Source organism: Chrysemys picta, chromosome 5 (genome assembly GCF_011386835.1).
Source record: "Chrysemys picta bellii isolate R12L10 chromosome 5, ASM1138683v2, whole genome shotgun sequence".
NCBI classification, from domain to species: domain Eukaryota; kingdom Metazoa; phylum Chordata; order Testudines; family Emydidae; genus Chrysemys; species Chrysemys picta.
Window position 1 is genome coordinate 109,342,242 of NC_088795.1, and position 14,282 is coordinate 109,356,523.

A 14,282-nucleotide genomic window follows, 5' to 3' on the forward strand; every position below is an offset into this window, starting at 1 on the left:
TACATGCTTAATAATTCTCAAGCTGTGGTTTCAGACTGATAATTAACGCTTTACATTCCTGGAATCTGTGGCTGGGGTAGCAAAGCTTAAGTAGTGAGAGGAATTAGCAGATGGGTGAACATCACAGAAGAGACATTGTATTGGCCAAAGAACAGAGTGGCAACTCTGTAGTGTGCTACCCAGCATGCGTGGGAAGAAGTTTCATGTCATCAGTGAGGGGGAAGAAATAGCAAAAAGGCAAAGGCTTGAGAGCAGTGGTGGCCCGGAGGCCTAGCTGTACTGCAGAGGAAGCTTGAAAAGGCTGTAGAGCTACAGGTGTGATGGAACACAGAGCCAGCCTTCAGATCATTACCACTCTAGAAACATTGAAACCCTTTGATGTTTCAGCAGCTCTTGACGCACCACTAAAGTGATGTCTTAGAACCAAAAGGTTAAACCATGTGATTAGCAGCCTAGCGTTTATAAATCTGTGCTGCTGCTGCTATGCTGATTTTCTGTAGAATTCTCGGTCTCCCCTCATTTGCAACCTGCACAATCTGTGGGCAAGGAATCGGGATAACACAATGCCCCTTTGAAAGCCGAAACAAGAAAATTACTCTAACATCTTTACTTCTCATTTCTTAAGTGCTGACAATGGACATGACACAAATCTCAGGAGAGCCCTTGCCCCAGAGAACTTATAGACTCAGGGAGAGTACAAAGGAAAGCATCATTTTAGATCAAATACATTGCTTTGCAACATGAAGGCAAGAGGGAGACCTTTTTATAAATGAATATTTGACTTCTTTAAAACACACCAAACACTGCCTAAATCCCCAGTGGTGAGAGGTTCACGGTTTCTTTTGTCTCAATGATTTTCCATTGCCCCTCCTCCTGATAATTACCATTTATTATTGTATTGCAGTAGCACCTAGTGGCTCTACCTCATTGTACAAACACAGAACAAGTGCTATCAACAATCACTCTTTTTTGCCCACTGTCCTACAGTTCACCTAAGTGCATTGTTGGACCATTGCAAACATGGAAATCAAAAACCACACAGGACACTTTTTCTTTTCAAGTCTTTGTGCTCTCCTTTTTGCCACACTAGTTTCCCTACAGCAGCATTTATTCGCTGATTCACTTTCCAAAGCAGGTCTCCCTCGTGACCCTGCTTGGGTTGGAAGAAAGTTGAGATTTTCCCAACTTTTTTTTTTCTTTTTAATTTCTCAATCTAACCATTCCCATTGCACTTTCAAATGGGGGCTTTGCCTGCAGCTATAAGGATGAGCTCCTTTATTATCTTGTACTAAAACTGACTTGCAGATCACTTACCATGAGAGGCAGGGTAGTGATAGGGTTGTAACCTACTTTCCACCCACTCTTGGGGAAACAGCAGATCCTTCAGACAGGCTCAGGAAATGGTGAAAAGAGTTCAGATTTACCCTTTGGTCTCCCATTGTACTGCCTGAGTTTGTGTAAACAGCTTTACATATACTTGATGATGTAGCATTATGTGGGTTTCAGAGAACTGCATGCAGGCCACACCCTAAAAAGGGTGGACCAGTGTTTTGTTAATCCAGGGCAAACATGGACCATCTTGGAAGGACATGGTGAGCAGCATTGTATGAGCCTTTCCCAGTGCACTGCTGCAAGCACACCAGCAGTGCACGAAGGGGAAAGAGAAGCAGCAGGGAGAGACATGGCTGAGCATGGCTTCCTCTAGCACTACTGCCTTTGGTAAACACCGCGCCCAGAAGTCACTCAGCAGCAGCCCAGGAGGCAGTGGGCAGAAGAGCCTGGCATGGAAAAACTTTGTTCCTTGCAAAGCTGACAATTGGGAATGAGGGAGAGAGTTCAAGTGGAAGGAAGAAAGTTTGTGGGGGAGAGTGTTTGGGAGGCAAGAGAAAGCTCAGCATAGGATGGGAGTCCTGGCCAAACTGGACATGCAGAGGGCAAACCTGGGTCTCACTCTGACTGCAGTAAGGAAAGCTTGGTCACACTAGGAATGCTGGCCTCACTAGCTTTTTAAATTTGAAACCATACATTTTATTTATAGATCTACAAGTTTTCCTAGCCACACGGTCAGTAAGCTAGTTTTTCTGAGGACAGGATAAAAAGCAGGAAGGCGATCTTAAATTAAATCCAAAGGAGGACCAGGCATGTTGGACCAGAGATGGTTGGCAGGGCATTTCTTCATATAACTGGCAAATCATTGAACCATACTCAGAGCTTGTGATGCAAGGTAAATGATCTGCAGACTGGGGTGAAAAGCTTGGCAGTGTTTTCTAGAGTTTTCTGCACATTTCTCTCTGCCCATATTAAAACAAAAAACTTTCCTCTGTAATTTTCCAGTGCCCCAGTGCATACATCATCTCCTATAACAAGTGCAATACAGGGCATATTTAATGTGTACATACGAACTTGTGTGTGTTACTTTTTATAAAACAAAAGGAGTATGTTGTAATCTTGTTATGCTCGTGTAGCTCCTGTTATTAAAGGTATATGTCTTTATGAGATGAGATTACAAATAATCTCCTTATAATCACATTTAAATCAACAAAAGCCAGCCAAGCCAATGTCAATGCTGAAATGAGCCCTATTCTCTCTAATACTTAGACACCCAGGCACCCCCTTTAAACAAACAGTTAATGAGAACATCTTGTTGTGCCTACATATTGAAGGGCATATGGTACATTTCAGCTTTACATTTGAATTTCCTTCATTTTGTAGTTTTAACTTATTCCCTTAATGATACATTAGCAAGATTTTTTTTTAATTGTTCAGTTTTGGTTTTTTACAATTATCTTAAAGATAAAAGGGCAAAAAACAAAAAACAAAAACAAAAAAAAACCCAACAACCCTGCACACACATCCTTACTCAGTCTCACGAAAGTGTGTGCAACAGTTATTTCCATCACATTGTTACATAACAATCTCAGCATCAGTGTGTGATACATTATGTTTTTTCAGTCAAAATGTAGTATCTCAGATGACGTGCATTAGTCAGTTTGATATGTTATATTATACTCCATCTGGCCAGTCATTTAGGTTTAATATCTAGTGTCAGTGGAATTGTTTCTTATCAAGTGTTTCAGTGCGGTTACATCCTCTATTTGGTAAGACAGTCTGGAAAGTAATTATTGTGCATATGCAGTCTTTACTGTTTTTAAAGTCTGTGGGTTGGGGGTGGGGTGTCTGTGCTTCCTCATGCCCAATCATACTGAAAGCAAGCAGAGAGGAGAGGAAGGAGGTTGGGGTGCTGACCTCTGCTGCACGCTTCTCAAATCCCTCATAGTTAACAGAAAACCCTCTGTTCACTTCTCCACCTTCTGCATGACCATGGATCTGGGTTGGACATCCTGGAGTTAGAGGTTGAGTATAGGACCAAGAAGCAGCTGCTGTTCATAGAGTGTCCCCCTCGTAATCCCATGGTTATCTATGGGCAAGTTAATGCTTCTCTTAATTGCATTAATTTCTTTGTGCTGTGTTGCTGTCAAATTCTCTACTAGTGTAAATTGGTGGTGTTCCATTAACAGTAGAACTGTGCCAATTTGTAGCAGAGAATTGGCTCTGAGACAGGATATTGGACATACATGTGGGTAGGAAAAGCCAAAAACTTGAGAATGGTTAGGCTACTGATGTGGAGAGACCATGACCTATCTTGCTGGACTAATACTGTTTCCCATCTGTCTATCTATAACCATCTTTTATATCTTGTCTTAGACTTAGATTGTAAGCTCTGTAGATCAGGGACCATCTTTTCTGTGTTTGAACAGCACCTGGCACAGTGGGGTCCTGGTCCATGAGTAGAGCTCCTAGACACTACAGGAGTTCTTCAAAGAACTGTGCTGCTTGGGAGAAGCTGCAAGGCTAGTGCTTCTTTGCCCTGTGGACCTTGGGATCTATGGACCTTGGGATCTGGGAATTTGGCAATCTCTTTCCACCTGTCATCGTCTGCAACTCGCTAATTCCCTCTGTCCTGAGTGAAGCGTTAGTCAGAAAATCCATCAAGTGAAACTCCCAGAGTTTCCTAGGTTTGGTCACTCGGTCATGGATTTTAGCTTATGGGGGTATAATATGGACCTAAGGCTGGAGTTTGGACTGTTTGAAAGGTACCTTTGTTCCAAGTACCAAAGAACAACATACCAGTCAGCATTAGTGCCTGCAAAATTACACAATTGAATAAGTATCAGAGGGGTAGCCGTGTTAGTCTGTATCTGTAAAAAGCAACAGAGGGTCCTGTGGCACCTTTAAGACTAACAGAAGTATTGGAGCATAAGCTTTCGTGGGCATTCACCCACGAAAGCTTATGCTCCAATACTTCTCTTAGTCTTAAAGGTGCCACAGGACCCTCTGTTACAATTGAATAACAATGTTTCAACATTTTTGCTAATAAACCAAAAATGTAACTGTAACTATAAGAAATATGTTATTTTGCTTCCTCAAAGAAACCACTCATGTAATTAGAAATTGTCTCTAGTCTCAGGCTGAGAACAGGTCTTTCTTCATTTTTAGGTTATAAATCACTAAAAACTAGATTATGGTGGCAATGCTGACTATCCCTTAGTTAGGTCTGCTGTGTACGTGTCTAGAATGTATTTTTATTATTGCCATGATTGTTATTTATTATTTTTATTACTGAGATTGAGTCCCCATTGTGCTTGGTGTTGTTCAGACACATACTAAGAGACAGTCCCTGTCCTAAAGAGCTTACAGTCTAAATGGACAGACAGACAGAGGACTGGAGTGGAGCAGAGGCATAGAGAGATGTTCCATGTCACATAATGGACAGTGGCCTAGACAGTAATAGAAGCACCCAGGTCTCCTGACTCCTAATTTGGGGCACTATCCCCTGGACCACACGACCTGTCACATGTAATAATACCATTTAAATATCTACTATGTCCTTCCTCGGAGAACAATATTGCTGTTAGCAGGGGGATGGATCTAGTAGGCCTTTTCCACCTCTAACTATACTACCATCATTATGCAGCCCCAACACACCCCTATATATGTAAATATATATCATCTGTACTGCACCTATCATAAAAAGTCCCTCTTCTTCCTTCTCCACAGGAAGAACGTCGTGTGATGTATGTGGGTAAAATCAGAGCTGATACCACCCGAACAGAACTGAGGGACCGGTTTGAAGTTTTTGGTGAAATTGAGGAGTGTACAGTACATCTGCGGGATGATGGGTAAGAACTTTCAAGGCTATTTCCTGTTTAAAAACTGCCCTATATATAAAAAAAGTATGACAGTAAGATCACTGATAGGGGCGTTACCAGTGTAAGTGCTGTGACAGATGACATGCTGAGTTCAAAACCTTATTTATTTTCTTTCATCCTTATTTATTAATGTTGCTAGTTGAGATTTCCTGTCCCAGAAATAAGTATTTAGCTGCATGACAGGACAATCATGCTGATAAATGGATGCAGTAGCTTTGGCATTTGCACTACAGTAGCACCAGTATGTTCCTGCTTTCAGGAAAGGGTTACGTTGATGTGCATTAACACTTTTTAACTTTTCTTCCCAATTGTATTTTTCAATTACAGAGACAGCTATGGTTTCATCACCTACCGCTATACTTGTGATGCGTTTGCTGCTCTCGAAAATGGATACACTTTACGCAGGTCAAATGAACCTGACTTTGAGTTGTACTTTTGTGGACGCAAGCAATTTTGCAAGTCTAACTATGCAGACCTAGGTAAGTGTTTTGCTGTACATGAAATGTGAGTACTTGATATAGAGATAAAAAATAAAACACATAACCCAGGGCTATCCAGGGTTTTGTTTTGTTCGTAGCTATTGTATTTAAGTGTTGCTGGTTTTTTAAAGGCAAATGGTTTCTGCTTATTTGGCAAAAACAAGTTTAAAAACTACAACTTTGTCTAATGGCTGAGTGGCAGGCTTTCATAGAGTTTATGTACCATTCATTTGCAATTTATCTATATCGGTATGGAAATCAATGGACCCTATTGGTGAAAATATTGCCTTGGCGAAATGACAGTACTCGGGAAACTTTCTGCATGCATTATTATTCTCTGTAATGTAATAACTTCTTGGTGCTGATATTGGATGTATTTATATGATCCATAAATAGAGGTAATGGTAGAGTCCAGAACAAAATAAACTTCATCATGATTTTTGCCCTTTCATATGTTTAGGTGCTAGTTATGTAGAACCAGCTGGAGACAAGGACTACAGACTCATAGGGTATGTCTACCCTGCAATAAAACATCCATGGCCGGCCCATGTCAGTTAACTTGGGCTCGTGGAACTATAAAATTGCAGTGTAGACATTTGGGCTTGTGCTGGAGCTGGGGATCCCAGACTACAGCCCAAGCCCAAACATCTACACTGCAGTATTATAGCTCCGCAGCGTAAGCCCCACAAGCCCAAATCAGCTGAACCAGGCCAGCTATGGGTGTTGTATTGCAGTATAGACATGCCCAGAGATTTTAAAGCTCGAAAAGACCATTTTGATCATCTACTCTGACCCCTTCCATAACACAGGCCATAGATTTCACCCTATGATTCCTGCACTGAGCCCAAGTTTGTAATGGAACTAGAGCATCTCTTTTACAAAGACATCCAATCTTGATTTAAGGACTCCAATTGATGGAGAATTTACCCACTCCCTTGGTGTTCACTGTTCCTGTGATTGTCTCTAATTGCAAGCACTTAAGGCTAAATTGTCATAGCCCTTCCTGATATTGGAACATGCTGGGTGTAAGACCTCAGTTTACTCCCCTGTTCAGACTGTGACTCAGGCTTTGGCCAGGAGAGCAGGACGTGCTCATCCAGTGCTGTTTCTTTTTGAAGTGTGTGTGCAGATGTTAAATGTTTACAGCATGCATGCAGGTGTTTGTGTGTGCACATGCAGAAGCCATATCGATCCACCTGAAAATTGGCTCTTAAATATGTTATCGTGCATACATTCATGATACATGATACATACATCCTATTTTAATGACCTTTTAAAATGCAGATTATTCACTAAATATTAAACCTTAGCTAATACCTGTCTAAATAGAATTAAGGTATAGCAGATATTCTTTTCTGACTAAAATACCAAGGGAAATGTTATTACAGCACCTTCATTAATTGGTTATTGTGTTTTTATGAATTAATGACCACAATCATTAAAATTGCTGCATAACCCTGTAACACCGGGCTAATGAAATCTTGTATGCGCTGCCCTTGGCTTTGTGTGAAGCAAGAAGTGAATACAAATATATTTTTTTCTAACCAATTGATGTCTTCTCAGAGTAAATGATAAAAGTGATATGCATTGTTCACAATGAATATGCTATAATTCACTTCACTTGCTAAATAGATAGTGTAAAGCTGGGAAAAGGCAGCTGACTGCTGAAGAGATATGGGACTGATGATGAAAATATAAAAGGTGGCAAGTCATTTGTTCAAATGTTGGCTGATAAAAACAGCAAAGACAGATTGAAGTCTTGACTTGGTTTGACATATCTTCTGCAGTGATGAAGCCAGGGGTGTATCTAGTATCTCAATACATCTGGGGCTTAAAATAAGCTTCCTGACGGGGACCCTCTTGAACATTATTCATCATTGGCTGTGGGCCCTTCAAGATCTTTCTGTATTGAGTGGGATCCTCAAAGTATTTCTGAGCTGAACACCTTTGCTTTGTACTACTGACAGCCTATGCCTCTCTCCACTTCAGATTGCCCTCTCTGAATTTCACAGACTGTGTATCAGACAGGGAAATGATGGAGTGAACTTTTAACTTCATGAGTCCGTACAAGGGCAGAGGCAATTAATCAGCAATGGGTTGAACATCTGATCTAAAGAACAACATCATCAAAAAAAATACTGGGAGCTGCCTTTGAAGTGGCATTTCCATGATGAGGCCTAATCTCAAAGTCAAAAGAACTTGTAATGTGCATTGTGTATTCAATGCAAACATATCTCATGATTCAACCTCAGGTGTTAAGAATGACTATCATATATGTAGTGTAGCACAAACACAAGAACCAGGAATAGTCAGTATTAAATAGTGATGTGTCTGAAATGAAATGTCTGTGACCTCATCAATGTACCCCCACTTCTGCATTACATGCATATCATTAAATACATAACTTTTCCTACAAGAGAGTGGCCTCACTGAATTCACATGATTAGAGTTACATGTCTGAGTGATTGTACAATCTTGGGCACAGTGGGTAGGTTACTTCCAAAACACAAACTTAATATTTGTTTAATCATTGTAATCTGGACTGTTGAACAGCTGTATCTCCTTAACTCTCTAGCCTGGGGTGCCTTTTACACTGTTTTGCTGTCAGAACATCCACTCCTGGCCTGCTCACACAGCCTTCAGCATGCAAATACACTCCCAGTTAAATACATGAACACTCTGAGCACTCACTCATGAATTACATACAGGGCGACACCTGCAAATTCTTAGTCCCAGCCTTGTTCCCCCAGAAATGTGATGCTTCTACTGTTCAGTTCCCTTCTGAATAGTACAAGCTCCTAGGAAGTCTGTCATTTCATCAAAGGAAAATGATAATGCACTATCCTTGTTATCCCAAATGGAGTTTCCCATACACTTTCATCCAAACACACTTGTTAAGATAAAACAATAAAATACATTTATTAACTAAATCAAAACAGATTTTAAGTGATTATAAGGGATGATACATAAAACTCAGGATTGGTTACAAAAGAAAATAAAAGTGTAAATCGCAAGCTAGTACTTAGTTTAAGTTAAGAGAACTTAAAAGCAAATGGTTTTGCCTCACCATACGCTGGGTGGGTCTCCTTTCAGCCTGGGACCCGTTCCCCTTAGTTCAGTTCTTTGGGACCTGTTGATGTCATGAGCAGAGATGAAGGAGGAGAGAGGTATGAACTGTCCCTATGATGAAATGTAAATTTCTTTTTTACATCTTCCCGTTGCTGGAGAATGGCTGCTTAAGCAGATGATAGTTTTTTAACACCTGAATGTGGTGTCAGTGTGTCTTTGTCTCTGAAAAACTGGTTTGGGCCTGCTTTTTTAAAAACTTGGAGCATGTTACAGCAAGGATACATAGTAGAATCTTATAACTTCTCAAATAATGTTGATACACATAGTTTACCAAGACAATAATGTTCAGCAGATTATGACATTTCAAATGATCCCTCACAAGGCATATGTTGTCTAAAATGTATCATAGTCTTGGAAAAATGATGAACATAATAATATAGACCAACAGTTCTCAACCTATGGGGCAGGCCTCCGAAGGGAGGCGTGGGAATGTATCAAGATATGTGCAAGCTGTGTACTTTTTTTTTTTTTGAAGAGCTCTGGCTGTCAGCCCTGGGTGGCTCATGCAGAAGGGCCTGGCACACCCAGGAGGCAGGGATAAAAGGGACAGCGGGGGCCCCACCAACCTGGGGCTGACAGCAAGAATCCTGTTACCTGGGCTCAAGCTCTCCTTTCCTCCCCACTCAATCCCTCACCTGGGGGCGACAGTTCTCAGGCTTTCCTTCCACACTAAGTTAGCTGTGAAAAGTGATTGACAAATATCACTTTTCACATTGCCACTGTTACTTCTGCACTGCTGCTGGCACAACGCTGCCTTCAGAGCTGGGTGCCCGGCCAGCAGTCGCTGCTCTCCACTCTGCCTTCAGAGCTGTGTGTTAGTATATGTACTTGGGGGGAAGACCATAAATGACAACAGACCCAAAGAAGGGGGGCCCAATCAAATCAGTTTGAGACCCACATTATTATTTATCATTTGTATTACAGTAGCATCTAGAGATCCTAACTGCAGTCTCTAGTGCCAGATGCTGGGAATGGATGACAGATGGATCACTCAATAATTTCCCTGTTATGTTCATTCCCTTTGTAGCACCTGGCATTGGCCACTGTTGGGAGACAGGATACTGGGCTAGATGGACCTTTGGTCTGACCCAGTAAGGCCATTCTTATGTTCTGTACAAAGCCATAGTCCCTGCCCTAAAGAGCTGACAGTCTAAATAGACAAAATAAACAAAGGGTGGGAGAGAAAAAAATACAGGAAGGTGAAGTGACTTGTCACCCAGCAGGACAGTTGCCAAGTCTCTGCAGAGCCCTTTATCCATGATTTTAACTTGCCTTTTTTCAAGCTATGATTTTATTAGAAAGCCCCTTTCTTACACAAAGCTTCTCCACTACCCAAAGTCTTGATTCTAGCGCCCTGTCATATTACAGCGACATGTGAATTCGCTCACTCATGCCTTGTTGTTTCCATAATGCTAGTGATTCAAACTGGTATGAAGAACAAACTGCAAGCCTTAGGAGGCATTATTGTGTGGGGAGGGGGGGAGAGAAGTGTCAATGACATTTGCGAGACCTCTTAGCTCACCTCTGCATCTCTTGGTTTCAGACTCAAACTCAGATGATTTTGATCCTGCTTCCACTAAGAGCAAATATGACTCCCTGGATTTTGATAGTTTACTTAAAGAGGCACAGCGAAGCCTGCGTAGGTAACATGCATCACAGCTGAGGAAAATGGAGGGATGGCGAATACCTCACGGACATCATGTCCTTCAATAATGGACAATTTAGAAGTCATACTTAGGAATTTCTCCTACTTTACACTCTCTGTACAAAAACATGGTTTACATGAACACAGCTGCTCGAAGAGTGAAGAGGCAAAGTGGATATCCAGGAAGCAAATGTATATCCATGGGTGTCAGCTTTACTTTCCTGGGGTGATTGGCGGTGGGGGGTTCTGATGTTCATAGAGAGTGCAAGTGCAAACCCCTTGAAATGGCAGCAGTTCCACAGAGTTACACTTAAAATGTAGAACTTCAAAATGTGTACATATCACATTTTAACAAAACAAAAATCAAATTGAGAACTACAGCTGCTGATGTCTGGGAATCAGACACTGCATTTCTTTAAAAAGGCGCTTCTTCCCACAACACAATGATAATATGACAATCCAGAAGAAACCACAGGTCCTAGAAGCTGACTGTCCTTTTATTTTGTTTTTCTGATGGAGGAGAAAATGAAAGGCTAAACCTTGCCTAACATTTTGAAGTTTCATCTTTTAATTCTGACACCCATGTAAATGTCCAAACCGTTGATCTTCCACAATGAAATTTTCAAAGCCTTGTTAATGGTCAAATGTGCAGCTTGTTCAGCAATTTTATCCTAATGATCGGACATGGTGTTGTATTACTAACGAGAGTTGGGTATAACGATCTGGGGGAGCGATGTGTACAGATAGCTTATTTGCTACATTCTCTAATGTAGTTGAGTATTTACAGATGTGAAATGGGAGTATTTTTATTTTGTGTACATACTGTATGACTATGTTCTTTTTTGGTTACAGCTATGCACTGTAAATGCAGCCTTCTTTTCAAAAACTGCTAAATTTTTCTTAATCAAGAATATTCAAATGTAATTATATGAGGTGAAACAATTATTGTACACTAACATATTTAGAAAGCTGAACTTATGCTTATATATATTTGATTGTAACAAAAAAAGAGAAAAGTGTGTGTGTGTGTGTGTGTGTGTGTTGAGTGCAAAAATATCAATGCTTTACACACATTCATCCCTTCTTTGGTGACCTTATCTAAGAATTTTGTCAAGAACTATCCAAGCCCAAAAGGTATTAACCACTTCTGCAATATTTTCCACGTTTTTCTCATTATTTGTTTTTCTTTTGCAGTTTTATACACTGAATTTGTTAAGGGAATGAAATTTTCTCATCTAAAATTTTCTAGGAGATGTCATAATTTTATGTAAAATCTCTTAAATGGGTAATCATTAAGAAATGTTTTTATTTTATGTATCAACAGTAGTTTTGGAACTAGAAGTCAAAAATCTTTTTAAAATGCTGTTTTGTTTTAATTTTTGTGCTTTTAATTTGATAAAAAAATGCTGAGGTACTAAGCACGGTATGATTTTTACAATAATTACGTGTGTCTAAGCACTGTTCTTGATGCCAGTAATCTTTTCATTGGCAGAGCTTGATGGTATTTATCTATATTTTTTACAGTTATGCATCCTGTATAAATACTGATCCTTCATTCCTTTGTTTACTAAAGAGACATATTTATCAGTTGCAATTAACATATTTATTATAAATTATGAGACGACTAAAATAATAAAAAGGCCAGTGGAAATTTTGTACCTAGGATGCATGACACTTGTCAGGTTGGAATAAGTGCTTCATTTGGAAAATTCAGCTTTTGCAGGAGCAGTGTTTTTTTACTATGCACTAGCATGGCCTCAGATGTGCCCATGACATTGTTGATGAAATTGCTTCTGCTAAATTAAATAGAAACTTCAGGGAAAAAAACTACCATTCTGAATATCAGGATTTCATCTGAACTTGGAGCTTCTAGACTGAATCAGTAAAGTTTGGAGTCCGCTTGTAAGTTTATAGATTGGTATTCTATTACTGTTTGGCATTCATGACTTCTTTTAAAGATATGGCACACCTACCTATTTAATCTTCCTTCTCACCCCGACTCTTAGAAAACCGATTTCACCCCCAAGCCAATGCAGCTGATTTTGATAGCTGCATTCATTTTATCACCAGCATATTGTGTTCTGAGAGATTCCACTGTCTGTCTTGTTGGATGCTTGCTTGATTTTTTGGCTTCTTATTTCTAAGTAGATAGATAGCAATAAAAAATGAGAACTTTTTCACAGGTTCATTGTTACAATTGTAGCGTCCTTTAATCTGCATAATTCTTGTCGTTGCTCTGTAGGTTAAAATGCAGGTATTTTAACTTTGATTGTGTGAATGCCAAACTAAAGTTTACAGTTTTCCTTTCTGGATTTTGAGTATCTTCTGTTGTAAAGAAAAGACTATTAAAAGCAATAAATTATTTTTTAGAAATCAATATTTAGTATATCATATTATGTGTTCAAGGACCAGATACATTACCTATTTTGCCTTTAAATTTCTGTGATTAAATTTTAAATATATTCTCTTTTGCCCTGGATTGCTGAGATGAACAAATTGTGTGCTTTCTCCCCCCCCCTCCCCTCCCCTCAACAGATATTATGCCACAGTTCCTTTTTTTTTTCCACTGGCCTGACAAATATTCTTCTCTTGAAGATGGCTTTCCGCCGTGGACTTACAGATTGCATATGAAATTAACGTAGAAGTAGGATCTCTGAATAATCTGAATAAAGCTATTTGTATCTTTTGTAGACACTGTGGTTAGCCCATCAAAATGTAAAGTTAGGGATTTTTTTAAAGAGAACATTTCAAATTAGCACATGTATCACATCATCACTAGAGGCAAACTGCAGTAGAGATCTGTATGTCTTTTAGATGAAGATTGTACCGTTGCTTCCATGCTGTGGTAAGTACCACATCTGCAATACTGGTAACAGAACTGGTACTTAGGAACTATGGTCTTTTCTAGAGATGTAACAAAGTAATTCCTACATAACACAAATTGATCTGAATCCAAACAGAAGGAGCCTAAAATTGGGGAGGGGGGGGGGAATTCTCAATCTGTGTTAAACAGCTCTGAACAACAGTTGGGTTGCCATTGCCGATAACAGCATGGAGAGAAAAGTTTGTGCTACTAGGGTATAATAGTTGGGTCAGCTGAAAAAAGAAAGCCTTCTTTTCATCTCTTTAGATGTAAGCTTACAGTAGGTAATGATTATGTGTCCTTTTTGATGGCTGTAATGAGAACTTCAATCACTGTAGTATAAGATCTGATCTATAAATGACCTAGAATAGCCACGTAATATAATGTGATGATTCTAAATTTGTACCTATATGACAGACATTTTCAATAATGTGAACCACTGATCTGATGGAGCTACTGTAAGATGTGTACAGTAGGTGAAAGTGTAAAGCTATTGGTTGGACTATGCTGAATAGGGAAAATGAACTATTAGTTTAGCCCTAGTTGGGCTATTTTCCACCTGCCAATTCTACATGTACTGTTGTGGTTTAATTCATTGTATGAAAATTCCTGTGATTTTTTTTTAATGTGCTGTACACATCAGCCTCACTGAGCAAATAAAGGGAAACGAATGTTTCAAATCCATTTCTGTTTCTCTTATTTATCACAAATGAATTAGTGGCCTATTTTCTAGCTGGACACGCACTGGGTTTCCTTTTACTCTCTATGTATGTTCATAGTGGATTTCAAACAGTTGTACAACTTGCATCTGGGCTATTGTTCTTTGTTTTGAGCGGGGAGCCAAAACAGTGGGTTTACAAAAGAAATCTACTAGGTGAAAAATTTGCTCTCAGATTTTTTCACCTGATGTAACTAAGAGTCACTTTGAAAGATCAGCAGAGCTAAACTTTCAGTTT

At 39.7% G+C, this 14,282-nt stretch overlaps 1 protein-coding gene across 6 annotated transcripts in view; it reads left to right on the forward strand.

Moving 5' to 3' along the window:
• Positions 1–14,006, forward strand: part of PPARGC1A (PPARG coactivator 1 alpha) — a 492,893-nt gene extending 478,887 nt beyond the window's left edge. For all 6 annotated transcript variants that reach the window (XM_065598162.1, XM_065598163.1, XM_005303448.5 and 3 more), the window contains 3 exons: positions 5,059–5,180; positions 5,538–5,689; positions 10,362–14,006. In XM_065598162.1, coding sequence (XP_065454234.1) covers positions 5,059–5,180; positions 5,538–5,689; positions 10,362–10,465 — 378 coding nt within the window. In that variant the 3' untranslated portion in view covers positions 10,466–14,006. The remainder of the gene's footprint in view (positions 1–5,058; positions 5,181–5,537; positions 5,690–10,361) is intronic.
• Positions 14,007–14,282: the final 276 nt, after the last annotated feature.